At 44.3% G+C, this 20000-nt stretch overlaps 2 protein-coding genes and 3 non-coding genes across 7 annotated transcripts in view; 2 read left to right on the top strand and 3 right to left on the bottom strand.

The window, feature by feature from the left end:
• Nucleotides 1-9731, bottom strand: part of wnt5b (wingless-type MMTV integration site family, member 5b) — an 85646-nt gene extending 75915 nt beyond the window's left edge. Inside the window, exons 1-2 of the mRNA XM_030045947.1 lie at nucleotides 9720-9731; nucleotides 9372-9550 (exon numbers count right to left, since the gene is read on the bottom strand). The gene's annotated coding sequence lies outside the window, so the exon portion shown is untranslated. The remainder of the gene's footprint in view (nucleotides 1-9371; nucleotides 9551-9719) is intronic.
• trnak-cuu (transfer RNA lysine (anticodon CUU)) lies at nucleotides 1222-1294 on the top strand. The gene has a single exon. It is a non-coding gene; the product is annotated as a tRNA-Lys (tRNA).
• On the top strand, nucleotides 1792-1864 carry trnak-cuu (transfer RNA lysine (anticodon CUU)). Its single transcript has one exon. It is a non-coding gene; the product is annotated as a tRNA-Lys (tRNA).
• A 628-nt stretch (nucleotides 9732-10359) lies between the features above and the next one.
• Nucleotides 10360-10471, bottom strand: trnal-caa (transfer RNA leucine (anticodon CAA)). Its single transcript has 2 exons — nucleotides 10434-10471; nucleotides 10360-10405 (listed from the first exon to the last, which is right to left on the bottom strand). It is a non-coding gene; the product is annotated as a tRNA-Leu (tRNA).
• Nucleotides 10472-14474: 4003 nt separating this feature from the next.
• LOC115355239 (ELKS/Rab6-interacting/CAST family member 1-like) overlaps nucleotides 14475-20000 on the bottom strand; it is a 162730-nt gene continuing 157204 nt past the window's right edge. For all 3 annotated transcript variants that reach the window (XM_030045957.1, XM_030045956.1, XM_030045958.1), the window contains one exon: nucleotides 14475-17487. In XM_030045957.1, the coding sequence (XP_029901817.1) occupies nucleotides 17350-17487 (138 nt within the window). In that variant the 3' untranslated portion in view covers nucleotides 14475-17349. The remainder of the gene's footprint in view (nucleotides 17488-20000) is intronic.

Below are 20000 nucleotides of genomic sequence, written 5' to 3'. Positions count from 1 at the left end.
GTCAAAGTGTTTCCTTCGTAACATTTTCCTCACAGCGTTGTAAAGCAGCAGTAGCAACACAGCGATCAAAAACAATGATGTGTAAAAGACAATATGGCAGATATGGACTGAAGGGAGTGAATAATCAATATTTCAGGCAAATTCCCTCCCTCCTCCTCTTCCTCTCCTCCCTCTGTGGGCCTGATTTCCCCTCTCCTCTGCTGCAGTAGCAGACACTGACCAGTAAGAGGCAGCGTTTCCTCTCATCTGACACCCTGTCACCTTCGCCCTTTCTTTCTCTCCCTCTCTGCACCTCTGCGTCCCCTCTCCCCCCTTTTTCACCCACTCCCTCCTCCCGCTCAGTCACCCAAACACACACACACACACACACACACACACACACACACACAGTATCACCTGTTTGTCCCAAGCTGAGCCAACTCTGCAGTGCAAAACCACTCACATACATGTGTGTCGGTAAGGATGCCAGGCAATTTCTGTGTGTGTGTGTGAGTGTGTGTGTGTGTGTGTGTGCACAAACACCGGACCACCCCGCAGATCTGAACGGCTTCATTCATTCCTCCGTGCTTTGATTGGCTGACGGAGGGTTTGAAATGATTTACAATAGGTCAACACAGCGGGAGGCGGCAGGACGCGGAGTCAACACCCAAACCCCACATGGACGGGGCCGTGTGAGGTCGCGCGGGAGGAAGTGTTTTACTGTGTGTAAACATATTATACATTCATATGCCATGTCCGCAAACTGGCCAGCGGACTGCACACACACACACACACACACACACACACACACACACACACAGCCAGAGATGCCACAAGAATTGATGTTCAAGCCAATACCAAACCTTTGAAAATGATACCCCTACTGGAGTTTTAAGGATTGATCGTATTGACACGACTTGATCACTCACAGTGTAACTCGGGTCATCTACTGCAGCTTCACTCTGTGTTTTTAAATTAGTGCTCGACTGATTAGCCTGTAGATATTATGAGCTTGTACAGTGGTGCAAAGGTGCAGCTGCACTACTAAAATTCTGGAGGTGTTCTGGTGCTGCTCGTGTGAACAACCTGACTACTAATATGCTCTAAACCTCTGAGACAGAGGTGCACTCCATAATGAGTGTGCTGCACGTTGGTCAAGTTTTCTGTTATGTACATATTTCAGGCGAACAGTACACAGCTGCCATGTTGTCTGCACAACACACTCGGAGAAACAAGCGGCTAGCCCGGCTAGCTCAGTCGGTAGAGCATGAGACTCTTAATCTCAGGGTCGTGGGTTCGAGCCCCACGTTGGGCGCTGCTGTTTTGGGATGATGTCGGGGCTGAGCTGGTTGTCCCACAGGTTCAAACCCCTGCTGAAGTGTCCTTGAGCAACATGCTGAATCCCAAGCACTGGACTGTGGAGTTGCTGATGTGAAGATGCTTACAGGCATGTAGTGAAACCACCCGCTCCCCAAAATACATTTACATGCACATGGGAAATGAAAGCAGTGGTTCGTCGTGCTCTTGGGCTGTGACCCTTAAAACTCGTCTCACAGGCTGCACAGGAGAGCTCAACACTCTACCTGTTTTCATGGAGTTGCACTGACCTTATTACCAGAGGAGGCCTTGTGCTTTAAAACTAGTCTGTATTTCACAAGGAAAGAGAAAAAAAAAAAAGGTTAAAACATAAAAAAGGATTCATGACAATTTTCCTGCTGGTCATGCTAGGCAGACTGTGTGGTATGAAAGCCAGACGAACAGTACACACCTGCCATGTTGCCCGAACAGCGCACTCAGACAGGTTAGCAGCTAGCCCGGCTAGCTCAGTCGGTAGAGCATGAGACTCTTAATCTCAGGGTCGTGGGTTCGAGCCCCACGTTGGGCGCTGCTGTTTTGGGATGAAGTTGCTGCTGCTCTGGTTGTCTCACGGGTCCTTAGTTGACTTGTACAACCAGGTTCAAACCCCTGCTGAAGTGTCCTTGAGCAATAGTTAATTGACAGTAGTTATCAGCTACTTGGCTTGTGTTTAACGAGCGGTATAAATAAATAAATATAAAACCTGACTTCTAACTAGTTACAGAGCGGGCAGGTTTTCATCCCAACCAGAAACGACCTTCTCTGTTTGAACGTGCGCTGATCAGTGGAATCACATCTTGCATTGATTGGCTGGAAGGTAAACCTGCAGATCCTGATTCAAAAATAAAAATTCAGAGTCATGCCGGGATATGGTCGCACCATATTTCCATGTCTAATACAGCGGTGACATAGAAATATGGTAGTGACATTATTTCTTGCCATCTCAATTCAAGTCACCTGACTGTCATTCTCAAACTTCCTATATGGGTCTGATGGTAAAAAATCAGTGTGAATGTGTGCAGTGTGACCCACCGGAGGCAACAACAGAATAATAACTACAGACACAGGCTTGTGATGGCAAGGTGGCCGGTTTAAATTCTTGGATCTGCTGGAAAAAAATAAACAAATAAAAAATAAATCTGTATACACACTGCCTGCTCAACAACTGCCATGAAGCAAACATGTGGTGTGTGTGTGTGTGTGTGTGTGTGTGTGTGAGTGTGGGGGTGTGTGTGTATTAACTTGTGTTTGCTCATGCACAGTCCAAGCCAAGCTCCAAACACAAAACCCAACACAGAGTAACTCCTAACTTAGATCTTACGCCGACGCGGTGCACGTCTTGTTTACTAGTCCAGTCAGATTTCGGGATGTTTTCAATGCGAGACTTGTGCCCATGAGCCCAACTGAGTTTAACAGAAGTGAGGGAGGGAGGGAGGGAGAGAGCAAACAGGAGAGGTAAAGACAGACAGAGAGAGGAATGAGGAGTGATGGGAAAAGAGAAAGTCGGAAAGAGAGACGGAGTGAAAAAAACAGAGGAGAATGGAGCTATTGTAGTGAGCACGTGCCTAATGAGATTCTTGTCCCCATCTGCTTGGGTGTGCACTCATCTATAGGCTACACTGTGTGTGTGTGTGTGTGTGTGTGTGTGTGTGTGTGTGTGTGTGTGTGTGTGTGTGTGTGTGTGTGTGTAAGGCTGAGTTCCAGCTCAGTGCAGGTGTGCTGTTGATAGTTTTATCACTGCTGGATCAGGGCTACTGAGAAAAGAGCAGAACGGAGGAGAGAGGGAGGGGAGGAAAGGAAAGGAAAAGGATGGAAAGGAAAGGAAAGGAAAGGAAAGGAAAGGAAAAGGATGGAAAAGAAAGGAAGAGAAAGGAAAGGAAAGGAAAGGAAAGGAAAGGAAAGGAAAGGAAAGGAAAAGAAAGGAAGGAAAGGAAAGGATGGAAAGGAAAGGAAAGGAAAGGAAAGGAAAGGAAGGAAAGGAAAGGAAAGGAAAGGAAGGAAGGGAAGAGAAAGGAAGAGAAAGGAAAGGAAAGGAAAGGAAAGGAAGGAAGAGGAAGGAAAGGAAAGGAGAAGAAAGGAAAGGAAAGGAAAGGAAAGGAAAGGAAAGGGAAAGGAAAGGAAAGGATGGAAAGGAAAGGAAAGGAAAGGAAGGGAAGAGAAAGGAAGAGAAAGGAAAGGAAAGGAAAGGAAGGAAGAGGAAGGAAAGGAAAGGAGAAGAAAGGAAGAGAAAGGAAGAGAAAGGAAAGGAAAGGAAAGGAAAGGAAAGGGAAAGGAAAGGAAAGGAAAGGGAAAGGAAAGGAAAGGAAAGGAAAGGAAAAGGAAAAGGATGGAAAAGAAAGGAAAAGAAAGGAAGAGAAAGGAAAGGAAAAGAAAGGAAGGAAAGGAAAGGAAAGGATGGAAAGGAAAGGAAAAGAAAGGAAAGGAAAGGAAAGGAAAGGAAAGGAAAGGAAAGGATGGAAAGAAAGGAAGGGAAAGGAAGAAATGGAAAGGAAGGGAAGGAAAGGAAAGAGAAAGATTCTCTCCTGGAAAAAGAAATCGGTCATCGGTCAGACATCATCGTGCCCCCTGTTGTCGCCCCGGACACACGGACACACTCCCGGCCCGCTGCCCTCCTGAGCGCTGCAGTGATGCTGAGCGTCCCGTGGCTCGCTCCTCGAGCTCCAGCCTGCTGGAGTTCGGGCTCCATAAAACGTCCCATAAACCACTTCTCCTATTAGTGTACAACACTGCTAGCATACAGCTGGTGACCACTACCACAGACCGTACACACACACACACACACACACACACACACACACAGGTTGACACCCGTGCACAAACACGCACATAGGCTAACACAGACATACTTACTGGTCAGACACACACACACACACACACACACACACACACACACACACACACACACACACACACACACATTTTGAGGCCGGCTGCAGTTAGTGCAGTCCGGACCTCTGCCAAACTCTAACCCCATGTCACCCCACCCTGCTGCCCCAATGACATCACTGCATAGCCCTGAACCACCGGCCCAGAGCAGCCTCAAACACACACACACACACACACACACACACACACACACACACACAGTGGCGGCGAGCATGCAAAATGCACAGACATCGTAACAATCACCACAGGGTCACATGCTCATGCACACATGCATGCAGAAACACACACACATACATATACAGCGCCTGACCATAATGACTACCGCATGGCCACATTGTGTTGCACACACACACACACACACACACACACACACACACACACACACACACACACAGAAGCATAGGGCTGCTCTGAGTCAAGTTGTCAGCTATTATGTTATTTGGGTTTGAAGCAACTACAATGTTTCTAGTGTGTTTTAATGTTTTTTAAACATATTTTATGAGTTAATCACTTCTCCAGCACTCAAACACTCTTCTCACTTACGTATCATTCTATTATAAACGCTAATCCACAGCGTGATGTCCGTTTGCTCTGGGAGGCAGATTTGTAGTGATGCAGATTTTGTTGTAGAAATGTGACGTTAATAAAATGCAAAACAACAGAATCAGAAAACATGACTAAGTGATAAATAAAAACACCAAAATCAAACTGGAACATTTATACCATCCTCTTTCGTGATCCTATAGAGACAAGCCTTGCCTGAATGGATGTATAGGCTGTACAAGGACACACACGCACACACACACACACACACACACACACACACACACACACACACACACACACACACACACACACACACACACACACACACACACACACACAGGAGAAGAGGGCTTAAGCCGCTGTCTTGGGTGGAATTCCCAGGATTTCAGTCACCCAATCAAACACCTGCATTTAAAATACTGGCTCTTCAACTGGAGAGGCCACGCTCTTCACACAGCACACAGACCACCGAGTGTGTGTGTGTGTGTGTGTGTGTGTGAGGGTGTGTCTGTGTGTGTGCGTGTCTGTGTTATTCATTAGTGCTCCTCGTGGGCTGAAATATGTAACACCTCCAGTGTTAAAGACCTCTCTTTCTTTTTCTGTCTCCACACACACACACACACACACACACACACACACACAAATGACCTCAATGTCCAATTTTAACCTGATGTAGCCCTGATTTCATTTTTAGAGTTTGGGAAATTACATTTTTTTTAAGGTTGAAATGCCATCAAACATTTTCAGAGTGTATTAAAGTTGTCCATTGCTTTTGATTTGTCCCAAATCCACTGTGTTAAGATGGGACTCAAAATGTGGGAACACAAACACACACAGACCCACACACACACACACACACACAGACCCACACACACACACACACACACACACATACACACACAGACCCACACACACACGCACAAAACTCAATCAAAAACTTTACAATGAACTCTTGAATGACCTTGAGGATTCATTGATGCGAGCAGACATCCCATCTTCTCAAATATCTAGTGTGGAGACGTGCATGCACACACACACACACACACACACACACACACACACACGCGCACACACACACACACACTTCCCTTCCCTTCCCTTCCCTAATTACCTAGTCCCGCGGGACAAGACACTCAAGCAGCACTCCAGTGTTTGGGCAAAGAAAAGGTTTTTCTCAACACGCAGACAGAAAGAGACGGCACAAAAGAAAAATGGACAATGACAAAAATGTTTGGAATGCAGATTTTATGTCCCTACAGAGACATTTTACCATTTATTAATTGGCTAATTGATTTGATATAGTCTGAGAATTTGAAGCCATGAATCTGTTTTGTGCATTAGCAATTGGAGCACTTGTGAATTCCTTGCTGATAAAGCTACTTACAACAGAGAGATGCAGAGAGAAGGAGACGGGAAAGAGGAGAGTCAACAAAGAATTACATGGAAAATAAAGCAGGAAACTGAGCGGTCTTAATCGGAAGACATATTGTAGTGTCAAGGGGAAATCTCTCAAAAATGTCCTCTTTTCAGGAACTTAGAAACAACAGCCTTGATGCTGGATTGAACGTCTCTGAGTCTGTCCAGCGGGCTTTGAGAGGGTTTCACGGGCCCAAAATATCGGAGAATTTTCTCAAGCCACAAAAGATCATGTAATGGTTTAGTTGAAGTTGGAAAATTGGAGATGTACATCCAAAAAAAGCTCAACAGAGAAGACAGAAAAGAACCTTGAACATCACGCCCGGCCTTTGTGTCGAACAGCAGAGCTGCAACGAGCGAAAACAGGAGGAGGCGCGGGTTTGAAAGGGAAAAAAATGCAAACAGGAGGAAGAGAAAGTGAGCAAATCAAAAAAGTAAGAAAGAAGACAGAGAGGCTGTGAAGAAGAGAAACAGTGATGCGAATGAGAGGAGGGGAAGAAACAGAACAGAGGTTGACATGGTTAGACAGGGAGGGAGGAGGAAGAGAGATTATCTCTCTCTAATGGCTAATGTGTTGACAGCAACACTTTTCACCACCTCTATCTACACATCTAGCATTACTATCTACCCTGCAGACACACACACACACACACACACTTCCTCTCCTTGGGAAGGGTTTATCAGTGCAGCTGCCAGTTTGGACCACAGCTCATGTGGGTTTCAGACTTAAGACCATAAATGTGCAAAGCGAGGCAGAGACGTCACCGCCGGGGACGCGCTCAACTTTCTCTCAGCGACTTTGCAACCATCGCTCGCTGAAAACGAATCCGACCGTCTCCCTTCCAATGTAATCACAGCGAGAGGAATTCACTTCTCTCTGGTGCCTCTGCCTCTCACAAACAAGGAGATTATGGTTTAACAGTTTAACAGTTCGCATGACACACAGCCAGAGAAGCCCAAAATATGTCTGAGCAGAGCCCGGTGATGAGCTGACCTTTATTTTGGAGATATCTGCTGTTGTCTACGATGTTGGTGGTTGCTTTTTTTGGAATGCATTTGCATTTATGAAGCTGTTTGTTTGGCATTTATAAATCTTTTTTCTTGGGTCTCGCTTGGATCTCAATAAGTCTACCTTATCAAATTAAAGACACACTGAAAACAACTTCTCAAATGACCCACATTTTCCAGTGTTTCCTTATGACACCAAACTGATTTTGCGAGTGAGTGTGTTGTCGCCCTGCTGTTGGTCTAAACGTGTGTGGGACAGTTTAACTGGAGCCGAGCCTGCGGTCCAGCCAAGTTCGTTTAGCGCGGACAGCCTCTCAGAGTGTGTGTGCCTGACCTTCGGTGGGACCAAATGAGGTCAGAGGTCACCATAAAACCTAATGAGGCCAGCTGACCAGAACAGGCTGTGATTTTCATCATTGCCACACACGCAAAAACACACACACTCAGGCACACACACACACACACACACATCTCTGCATCACAGAAAATCGGTGCCGTTTGCATTCTAATGGGATTTGCAGGCCATTCAGACACACTGGGCCACCACATGCATTAACTGCACAGTGGTATTACGACATATGAACACATGAATAGTCTGACAAGCAGTGATTTAGTTGAGTGACACACTCCCCGGTGTGTTAGCCCACACGCCAGACCAAATGAATCAAGTCTGTGTTAATCTACTCTGTTCTGTATTTCATGCCCTTAAATGCATGAGAATATATTTGACATATTTCATATAGAATGACACAACAGCCAATACATTTTACTTATTTTACTTAACTTTTGAGCTGCTCTGCTGTTTGGAGGTATCTTGCTCTACTGTTAATGTCTGCATGTCTCTTTACATTACACCTCAGGGGTTAGGGTTAGGGTTCAAGACTCGGGACTTATTCCATACATTTCCATCCTCTGTCTCATGTCAGTGTGTTGAACTCTTACCCACAGCTGCAGCCTGTTGCACACGGGACATGCAGCCAGTCATATAATGCTTATAGGTCTATATAGAGTTACATGTACAGCCTACCATTATGTGTCAGCTTCTTTCTCACACTAAATGTGAGTTCCTGTATCCGCATGTGCTCAAGTCTCTGTGAGAGCCTCCGCCAGCCTCGCCGAGACAAATCCCTGTGCGTTTATTATACCTGTACCAACATGATAAATAAAGTGCTTCTGACCCAAAGTCCTCACAGCAGAAACCCAGTCCACACACACACTCTCACACACACATGTGAAACCACTTCTCGTGCAGTAGATGCTGCAGAGCCTCTGGCCAGATGAAGGCACAGGAACCCTCTATACTGAGAGAAACATTTGTGCAACATTTCTACCAAAATAGTCCCGGCCACCACCGCAAAGCGAGAGAGCTGCCTTCATTTAGGTCGATGGGGTTGGCAGATTGCGCGCGCACGCCCGCACACATATCCACAGACACCCGCGAGCACGCGCGCGCAGCCTTTCACCACTGTCATACCGGAGCCAAAGTCATGAAACAGCCTCATTCTGTAAGAAGACTGTGACAACGGAAACATTGTGAGGACAAAACTGCTACAAGTTCAAATGGACCAAAGGCCAAACCGGGGGAGCAAAGTTTAACCAGCGTTTTTTTTTTTTTCACATCACACATCATCTTCAGAGATATTGAACTTTCCACAATCAGACCAGCAGCAGCACTTTCCCAAAGTAATGCATCTATTTTAGGTCCAGCCAAAACAAAACTTTCAAGAGTAACAGCTTATTCAGCAAAAACACAACTTTTAGTTCAGCGGGAGACAGAAAAGTAAAATTAGGGGGGGGAAAGCCTCAAGTTATGAGCCTACACACGCTCACATACCCTACAGTATAATCTTACTGTCACCTATTAAAGCTGGCTGTGAAAATGTCCTATAAATAGGCTGGACCATGACAAGGAAGAGGGGAAGGTTCAAATAAATCTGTATGCCATATGCACACATTATATTAACATGTATAAATAGCAAGGCAAAAGCTCACGAACTCTCGCACCCCTAAAATTCATTATAACAATTTTATGATATCCTTATGTGTTTAATGTATAGGTTGTATGCTTGTGAGTTTATGGTAAACTCCTATGGCATCACTAGAATATTCCTGTTAGATTATTCTGGGGACTTTAAAGTTCGGATCTGACATTTGTACACTCTTTTCTTGGAGTTTCCTACCTGGGTTGCGGTGCTCGGGTCCGGCTCTTGCTTAGCTTCCCAAGAAAAGTTTCTCCTCCCACCATCCGAAGCGCTCAAGTCCGAAAAGTGTGACTCGCTGTCCGGCTTGGGGAACCACAGACAGGTCGGAGGAAATCCCTCAGTCAGATCCCAGGGCAGCCTGCAGAGGAGCGCTGCGCCTTTACAATACCGCGCGTTAAATTCCTCAAACCCTGTGCAGCCGATTAAGACACATCTTTTGACAGATTAAATATTGTCCCTTAATTAAATATCGGGGGGTGAAACGGCAAAACTCCGGGAGAGGCGCAGTTTGAGCCACCAAAAGTAAATTTATGGAAATATACATACAGGGGTTCAACGTAGAGTCCTGTAAAACTTGTAGAAACAGCCGATCCGCAGACCTGCCAAACTCCGAAAAGTCCCGTCCTGCAGGTACAAAGTCTTCCAAGTCACTGACACACACTCGTATGTGTGTACCGCCGCGTGTGAGTGTATATGTGTACGTGTGCGTGTGCGCGTGTGCGTGTGCCGTGTCCTCAGCAACAGGTGTCAGAAATAAAAGTGAGATTTCTTCGCGGCGATCGCAAGTTTCCAAACGAGCGTCTGACTGATTACGCACGCCGAGGCGGGAGGGGGAGAAGTTCTCCAAAGCTGTCCGAAAGTTTTTACGCACCGAAGACACACGACCGAGAAGTTTTAGCCTGTGGAGAGAGAGAGAGAGTGAGAGAGAGAGAGGAGGGGGAGAGAAAGGAGGAGGACAGGAGGAGGGGAACAAAAGAGTGAGACAAAGGAACTGCGAAGTTCACTCTCACTCTCTTTCTGTGTGTGTGTGTCTGCACTGTCTGCTCTCCTCTGATCTGGAAACTGCCCGCCTGCCCACCGGTACACACACACACACGTACACACACACACACACACACAGAGGGAGTGCTGTCCTATGGAGAGTGTTTTGCAGTGTAAACAATCCCTGCCGGTTGTTCAAAATCCTTGTCAGAAGTGGGATTCGAACCCACGCCTCCATTCGGAGACCAGAAGTCCCGTTCTCCCAGGAAGGTTTCACACCTTGAGTCTGGCGCCTTAGACCGCTCGGCCATCCTGACAAGCTGCAGAGGGACCTCTCCACAGGTTTCATAGAGCTGCCACAGAGGCATAGGCACCTGAAATTGATTATCACTAGTTATTATGGCCTTTTCAAAATAAGATCAGGCTTACTCACATTGTCCCACAGTCTTTTTTTTTTTTTTTGTGGTTTTATTGAGATTTGCGCAGATTCACTACGTATAAAATGCAATTTGCGCGTGTTTATGAGCAATTAGTTTAATTGCTGACTGTTTTCCTTTCAGTTTGGTTAGTTTTGATCTCCTTGCAACCTGCATGGAAACCTGTAGAATGAGTTTATGGCACTTTGCTCAGAGAAAATGTGAACTACCTCTATGTCTGTCTTTTTCTATCTCTGCTTTTTTCACCCGAGTCTCTCTCTCTCTCTCTCTCTCTCTCTCTCTCTCTCTCTCTCTCTCTCAGTATTTCAGTTCCTTAAGTTTCATTGGCTTGAATCACTCATCGACAGTTTTGTAAGTCTACTTGCATTGGCAGGCACATGTACATGTAGATGTTACACTTGGAACATTATGCTCAGCGAAGAAATAAATGAACAGTAGTTTAGCAGCAGACGGTCTGTCCCAGTGCACGAGGATTATCAGTTTTTCTACACGCACGGGCGCGCTCTGCCTGCAGACGCTGCGCGCTCCCGTGTGTCTGTGAGGACAGAGATGAGGCAAGCAAGACACTTTGAGGTGTATATTATAATCTTTTGGCTGTCTGTCTCTCTATACCTGTCGCACTTTCACCCAATCAGCAGTGCAGAGGGCAGAGAGGGGAGGAATTTGCTCTGGAATAGCCCCCCCCCCCCAAAAAAAAAAAAAAAAAAAGTCCCAAAAATGGAAAGATGAGGGAAAATGGAAAATGTCAGTGTTGCTGGTGGATGTTCAGTCTGTTGATGGCGAACATTGTTTTTGCTCTCCCTTTTTTGAAACTTTTCCTACAGCTCACTGCCTCCCTCTGTCCCGCCTCCCCTCTCCATCACTCCCTCCTGCCACCCTCGCCTCCCTCTTTCTACTATTCCCATGTCTTATTTTTCCTTTATCCCACCTAGAACTAGTCATTAGTGGTGCAACTGGTCACCAGAATAAGTATCAGCGAAGCAGTACACAAAATGCAACAACCCAGGAACCACAGCATTTCAAAACCAAACTCAAACGAGAAATGATATGATATGGCTTGAAATCCAGTTTTACAATGAATTTGCAAAATATTAAGGACATATTCCTAATATTGACCTTTTGTATAAAACATGCCAAACTTCTCTTCCTTTTGTTATCAATCCCTTCCATTGTGAGTGCTGTAGATTTACAGTAATGAGTAAAATCAATAAGGGATAATGGCTTTTCCTGGATTCATCTGATCTGTATAAACTGTATAAAGATTTTTTAGCCACTGTTTAAACTTTCACTGTGTTTGTGTGTGTGTGTGTGTGTGTGTGTAAAACTTTCTTTTGCACTCTGAGGGACTGGTTTAGTTTCATCTCTTCCCCCGCTCCCCTTCCCTCCTTCTCTTCCTCGTTCCCTCTTTCTTTTTTCTTGCAATCAGTGGGTTTTTGGACCCGAGGACTGAAACCACATCATTTCCAAACTCACCGAATCGTTTTTCTCTCCTTCTCCTCCTATCAAACACTCATATACTATTTCTCTTTCTGTTTCTTTTCATCTGTTTGTCCTCTCTTACATGGAAAGACCGGCTACATATTGGCCATGGATACACTGACTGTAAACACACAGTTGTAGTGCTTGTTTTATTTTACATGTCGCACCAGATGGGTGGGGCTTGCTGCATTGGGCCAATCCACACTGTGTCAGATAACATGTCAGTCACAGATTGACTTGCTGTATTTACTTTTAAACAGATTTTGTGGATGTCATTCTCTTATGTGGCAAACTCCACCCAAGTGGCACTCCCAGCAGAACAAAACTAACACAGGGAGGTGGGTGGTGTTTGACTCAGGTGGCCTGCAGGTGAATTCAGCTATAATCCATCCCTTAAATCCACTTCGGATAAGAAGTATTAGATGGAGATGAAGGGGAGGAGGCACGTTTTAAAGATTTTCAGGCCTTAGCCTTTGTACACTCCCTGTCCTTGTCTCTCTACACTGTCCCCCCCCCCCCCCCCCCCCCCCCCCCCCCCCCCCATCACATAAATCAGGAAGTCAAACAGGCGTTTCTCTCTCCCTCCTTTTTCTCGTTCTGTCCATCCGTTCCGTCTCACTCCACTAGTTTTTATTAGGACAGTAGATGGGGAAAGCAGAGACTGAGAGGGAGAAATCCATTACACAATCCCAGGTATGCACACACACACACACACACATATACACACACACTGACGCTCACACAGATTTTGGCCGTACACACACACATACACAGAGGCAAAACCCTGCCACACATGAGGGCGAATGCTCAAACATATGTTAGATTTACAGACTATTTAGGAGTGTTTAACATGTTTTACTGTGTAAAAAAAACACAGATAAACACTGATAATGTGACATTGTATTGATCACTGTAAGCAAACAGGGTGTGTATGTGTGTTAGGGACTTTCCACACCGCTTGGTTTCCCATGTCATTACCCTGCAGAAGATAACTAGCAATCAGGTGAATCATCTCTCTCTCTCACACAATATTCCCCTTGTTGTTGATCTTTGCACCAAAAACAATGAAAAATACACAAGAGGTTTTGTGTGGTGGAAAGTAAATTTACTCAAGCGCTGCATGCAGGGGCCCCGCCAGGAATTTTGGGCCCCATGAAAAAAAGATATATATATATATATATATTTACTCGATGATGGTTTAATAATTTTATATTAGTTTTCACCCATTTTTTGGGGCCCCTGTCAGGCAAGGGCCCTTGGAATTGTCCTAACTTTTCCCCCATATACGGCGCCCCTGGCTGCATGTTTGAAGTAGTGGCAGCTTTCTTGAGAACTTCCTGTTTGTTGACTTCATTGTTTTACTCTGATACAATTATCTGATGGCCGTTGTACTTTGCAGAAGTACAATAGTACAACGGGGTTTACATGCATAAACATGATAAAATCATAAAATATGATGTATTGTTAGAGCTGACACCAGCTTTTGACACTGACACTTTTGCACTTCTATTCTTTCACTTGAGTAACATTGTGACTGCAGGACTTTTATTTTGAATAGATTTCTACTTTTCCGTAAGTAAAGGATTTGAGTACTTCTTACACGACTGCCACCAGATTACAAAAGATCAATCTGTGGTTGCAGTCAAGAAAAAAATTAGTATTCTGTCCACAGTAATGGACAAGATGCACATTTGAATGTTATTGGTGGAGTGTGTGTGTTGCATCAAAGAGCTATAGCAGGTTAAGGCCTTTCCCATGGAATCCAAGACAGACTCTTGACACTGACACCAGCACAATGGTAACATTGTCGTAGAAGTGGTGTGCAGCGTATCCTGTGTGTGTGTGTGTGTGTGTGTGTGTGTGTGTGTGTGTGTGTGTATTCACAGGACCATGGTTTAGATAGGGAAGATGGAGTGTGGAAGAAGAAATGTCATTATTATGGACGGAGAGGAAACTCGACCATGGGGGGACAAGATAAGAGACGCACTTGAGTCTGAGTGTGAGGGAAAGACAAAAGAGCGAGGGAGGAGAACGACAAGAGGAGAGAAGGAGAAGAGAGGAGAGTGAGTCTATCAGTATCCTTTAGCTCCAGTTATCTCAAAGACAGGACGGTCAGACTCACACACACACACTGTGCTGTGAAGGATAGGAGTGTGTGTGTGAGAGACTAAAGCAACAGTATCTTTATTTGTGTGTGTGTGTGTGTGTTGTGTGTGTACAGGGATTGTGTGCAATATGCCGGCAGGTACAACCACTCTCACCTTTAGATAAGAGAGACAGAAGAGCTGTCAAATGTCTGACAGAATGTGTTACTGAGAGAGAAACAGGCACCCAGCGGCAGACAGACGCCCCAAACAGAGAGACAGACAGAGAGACAGACAGACAGAGTCCTTTAACAACAAAGTAAAGATAGATCCATATTTTATTCCATTCTCTCATTCTGATTTTTCAATTCACAACAAAGTCAGGATAATTCCCACGCATCACCGCTCCAAATGACAAAACATCATCAATATAAAACAGACATCAAAACACCGGATTTACAGCGCCGGCTCAAATCTGATGGTTACGACATGCGGCACAGAGCCGGTCTTCATGGGGACCTTTTCATTCCCGAGGCAGGCGAGAGAGGCATCCAGTTTGCGTGGAGGGCGTTTCAGCGGACACTGCAATCCGGTGCGACGTACAGCGGGCGAGCAGAGAGTTCAGCGTCGTGCCTGACGGGACATTGAGCCAAACATGGGATCAAACCTCACAGCTGCAGGACTGGAGTCTGCACAGGGTTTTCAGCAGGAATGGAGTCTGATTTTTCCATTCAACACCATCCTCGGTATATATGATAGTATTATATGTGATACAATTGGAAAGGTGGGATATCAATGAACATCTTGGCCACATTTATCTGCATAAGTTCACTAAAGCTTGGAGGGAAAATGCACAGGATGTGACACTGACTTTTACCTACCCTAGCGACAAGTCGGTGTTATATCTTGTGCGTTTTACTTTATGAGGCTTTAGTGAACTCAAAAAGTGATTGTGAGTGAAATGTGGCCTTGTGGTTTGAGAGGCTGAAAGGTCAAAGGTTCAATCTCGGCGACAGCCAAAGTGTCCTGCTCACTCACTGTAGTCCCATCGGCCCGAAAGGCAAACACATTTGAAGAGTTTCATTCCAAAACGAGATGCCCATCATTTGAGAAATATGACACGTACTCCAACAACGTTTTGGGGAAACTACTGAACAATGAACATCAGGTAACATTTTTTTTTTTTTTACAACCAAAATGAGCACAAAGTGTTCTGAAATGGAGCTCTTCATTTCTCTCCGAGTGGTTTGGAGCCTTTGTCGAGACGCAGTGTTATGTGCAGAAAAGGATTTGGGCTTGCGAGTGTTTTCAGATCAGGCCTGTGTGTGTAAAATCAGATTTCAGAGCGCGGTGTAAACCCCGGTCCTCGGGCTCTGCGTCCACCGGGCTTTTGTTTGTTTGTTTTCTTTTTAGCAAGCAGCGCTTAACAGTTGCATGTGAGCAGCGCCGGTCATGGCTTTCTACAACATGTGACTACAAAAAAAACCTGTTTGAAGCGCGGCACTCTTTTGGAAACAATTTTATTCGAAAACCTCTCGTGCTCAGCGCTCTGAGCGTTAAAAACATGCTAAGGCTCTCGACGCTGTAGGGAACATGCAACGGCGTGTCTTTTTCACTGTAAACGACAACAACAAAGAGACCGGAGCTGAAATGTAAAGACGGGTCCCGGTGGACTCGGAGCCGCACGTTAAGTAGGTGCAACACATGTTCCCGGTAACAGTCTCCTGCTTATATGGAACAACGAAATCTGAAAGAGATTCTCAACATATTATGTAATACTATAACCAATAGATGGCATTATTATCAGTTTAACAAGATTAGTGTTATATATTACCAAAAGCAAAAAAATATATCAATTATTATATCCTCCCTCCAAAGACAGAAAGAAAAGAAAAGAAAGAAAAAAAAACTACTACCATATATTTCATGAAATGGAAATGTCTAAGTTCAGATTTTTCCTCATATTAAGGGGATTGTCGCCAAAGGGATTTTCTGAACTCAACCTCAGTGTAAATGGAGACCCTAAGTGAACAAAACGTTCTATTTTCTTCTATTAAAAACACAAACATCTGCATTGGTGTAGTTCTGATAAAGGGAGCTTTGCGAGATATATTGTAGATTTTCTTGACTGTGCTTTTCACCTCCACTGAAGACAAAAAAAAACACGAGTGAACGTGAAACTGAAGCATCAAGATCCCCCAACATATCTTCCTATTAATTAAACTGTTCATCTTTACAATTTACACAACTACAGAGAGCGTCTGGCAGAAGACACCGCGAGCTGGGACGTTTCATCACACACCAGAGACAAAAAACATTACACAAGAAAAAAAAAAAAAGCAGAAATAAAAAGGTAAAAAGATAGCAGCAAGTAAATGATGTAAAGAACCAAAGGCAACTGAAATAAACATACTTTGCAATTCAACCAATCAAATGGCAATGTGGCAACATCATGTAACTGTGACATCAGTAACAACCCGGTAAGTTCAACTCACTTTCACTCCTAATATACAGTTTACACTTTATTCTCCATAAACTAAATGAAGTTATGATTACAAGACAAACTGTTGATTGCGTGTAAGGACACAAAACGGCCACCTAAAGTGTCACAGATGGTAAAATTAGTGCCGGCTTAATCTGTCTTGGAGAAATTAGAGAGAAATATCGCCGTTTGCTGTCTCCAAAACATCAACAATCTCCAGCTGACTTCCACCTTCATGCCAACAAATCACTTTGTGCTGAAAGCTGAGCACCACAGCCTTCAGCTGGCACTGCTCTTTGAAAAACTATGGCAACTAAACACCCAGTGGAAGTGGTGGGGGGGGTCGGCTTGCTGTGATAATGATAATAATAATGATGATGATGTTATTCTTTATTGATCCCCGCAGGGAAACGGTCCTTTCCCTTCTGTGAAGGAGCGAGACGAGAGAAACGAAGGTGACAGACGAGCAGAACCGTGAAGGACAACGTGCTCTTCATCTCCACGGCCAACGCTGTGATTCTAGTTGCATATCAGGGGATTATGGGAGATTTCTGACAGCCCTGTTGGTGTGTGTGTGAGTGTGTGAGTGTTTGCATGTATGTGTGCCTGCTTGTTTTCTTCTGAATGTGTGTGCATTTGTGCACGTGGTAACTTTCATGTGTGTTCATCTGTTAAGCTCTGTATATGTGTGTGTGTGTGTGTGTGTGTGTGTGTCAGCAGGTGTCCTCCAGGGCATTGACGACTTGTTCCAAAATGTCGGGGCATCGGTCGGCGATCTGCTGCAGGACCTGATTGGCGTACTCCTGTAGCTCCGCCCCCTCCCTCTCACACAGCTCTAACTCCGCCTCCAGCTGAGAGAGAGAGAGAGAGAGAGAGAGAGAGAGAGAGAGAGAGAGAGAGGGTTAAATAGAGCTGCCTGTCAGGAGAGATTTGAACATTTTTTAAGCCAACATCTTGTAGAACAATATTGTTTTATAAGTCGAGCCAAAAAAGAAAGTAAAATGCAAAATGGAAGGAGGAAGAGGCGCAAGAGAAGAAGAACGATGGGAGGGAGGCGGGGAGGGATTAAAACGTGTTATCAGTTAAAAACACACACACACTTCTCCTTTCCCATCATGACAGATGATGAAGGGACATGTTTAAGGTGAGACGGCGCACACACACACACACACACACACACACACACACTGAGGGCCTATTACACCATAATCTGAAGTCACCACAGTGTAGTTCTTTCTGCCCATACAGAGTGGAACATTTCTCTGCGAGAGCGCTGATGTTATTTTCTTTGGCTGCAGCCGAGCTGAGACGTCAAACCCAACTAACTTAATGACCAATACATCTGTATCAATAAGACTACCGCTCAAACAGCCATGTAACACAAACCCACTTTTATGTCTGTGTGTGTATGTGTGTGTGTGTGTGTGTGTGTGTGTCAGACCTGGGTCGGATATTGCCAAATAACTCTCAGTGAGTCTTAACCTTTTCTCCCTGCTCTCATCTCTTACCTAACACATCTCAGTAGCACTTTATACCACAGTGGCCGTATTCATGTGTGTTAACCTGTGAAAAGGTGGAGTGAGTGCACCATTACACTGTTATCACTTCATGAAAACCTGCCTGGGTTGTTACACCCTTGTTATCCCCCTCAACTCGGATTTCCCCTTTAAATTTCCTCTTAAGTAGATTCAAAACATAGAAACATTCAGTCATTTCTGTATTTTATTACAACGTCACATAAATATGCTGTGTCTGCTTGTCTGATGCTTCACTGAAGCTGCATCACACTGATTCTGAGGGAAATGTTCAACCCCAAGTCGACGTTTGTTAAGACTGTGCCATTTCATTGAAGGTAAAAAAACAAACAAAAAACAAACAAAAAAACTAGATGCGTACTTGTGTAAGATTTTACAAAGTTTTCCCTGTAATTTATCATGACATACATGGTATCTCTGGGATGTTAATAAGTATTTAAATAAAATTCTGCGGGTTTGAACATGTGTTTGTATTAGTGGACACATCGGTGGGGTTGGCAGAGTTCAAGAAGTTAAATACACTCTATATTGTGGAGCCTCTGCAAGTCATTTGTATGTGCCAAGGCTATTACAGTTAACTAAACTGAAAAAATAAAATTAGGTGTGAGAAAAAAAAAAAAACATGTTCACTCACTGAAATAAAAATCAAAAACTAACTGGAAGTATATTTTGTGCTTCCAAAGCTAACTAAAACAAAATAAAAATATACAGAAAATGTCTTTAATTTTAGACTTTGGTTTGGTTTGTCTTTAGTTTGGTCAAATTCATCAACCCGACCAGCACGAGGAGGCGTTGGAGCTGTTTACTCAGACCGGGATGTCGACATGACTGGGAGTCACCTGCCTTCACAAAGTGTTGGCTTTGGACTGGAATACCTATTCTGAACTTCATAAATCTTACCGCCTCCCACATTATCATAAAAAACCCTACAACGAATAACGAAACTAATAAAAACTTAACTAAATATAAACTGAAATGAGCAAATCTACCCTGGAAACTAAACTGAACTGAAAACGACAGTTAAAAAAAAAAAAATCAAAACTTTAAGTCTGGTATGCACACTTCACTTGTACGCATAATTTTTAAATTAAAGTCACTTATTTACATATCAACACTTTTTCACATAGTGCTTGAAAAGTAGTGCATTGTTGCTGAACATGTATATTTTTTATTCTTATTGTCTCGTTACTGTGCTTGATTCCCAGTTGCTGGCCAGGAAGATGTGCTAAATGGCTAAAATGTGAATGTAAATGCTGCTCACGGCCCCAAATTACTGGGATTTAAGAGAATTTACTGTGTGACATCTGTTGTCAATTACAGCAAATTATACTTAACAGATTTTTATTTCCTCCCCTGTGATTGGCTAACCGCTGTGCCACTTTGCTGTATTGAAAATGATGCACGCTAAAACAAGATTTAAAAACATATTACATACAAATCCTGACTTGAGCCAAGACTAATGTGTGTGTGTGTGCTGCCTAAGAGAGATGCCTTCTAATATTTTGGATTTTCTCACTGACGGTGGCGGCCATTGGCTTGAATGAGAGGTGGCAAACAGAGTGAGAGAAAAATGGAGATAGAGAGAGAGAGAGATGGGAGGAGGGGGGCCGTTAGGGAGAGAAGACGGAGGAGTGCGCAAAAGTGAAGACAGGAAAATGAATGGAAAAGAGAAGGAGCAGAGAGAGAGAGAGAGAAAGGGAAGAGGTGAAGGAGAGTATTAAGCCATGTATGGGAGGCAATGAGGCTCAACCTTCCTCATGGGTGTATGTGTGTGTGTGTGAGAGAGAGAGAGGGTGTGTGTGTGGGGGGGTTCCCACTGTCTGATCCTA

The sequence above is a fragment of the Myripristis murdjan genome, chromosome 23, assembly GCF_902150065.1.
Source record: "Myripristis murdjan chromosome 23, fMyrMur1.1, whole genome shotgun sequence".
In the NCBI taxonomy this organism is placed as follows: Eukaryota; Metazoa; Chordata; class Actinopteri; order Holocentriformes; family Holocentridae; genus Myripristis; species Myripristis murdjan.
The sequence above is the reverse complement of the archived record's forward strand: the minus strand, read 5'-3'. Positions and strand labels throughout refer to the sequence as shown.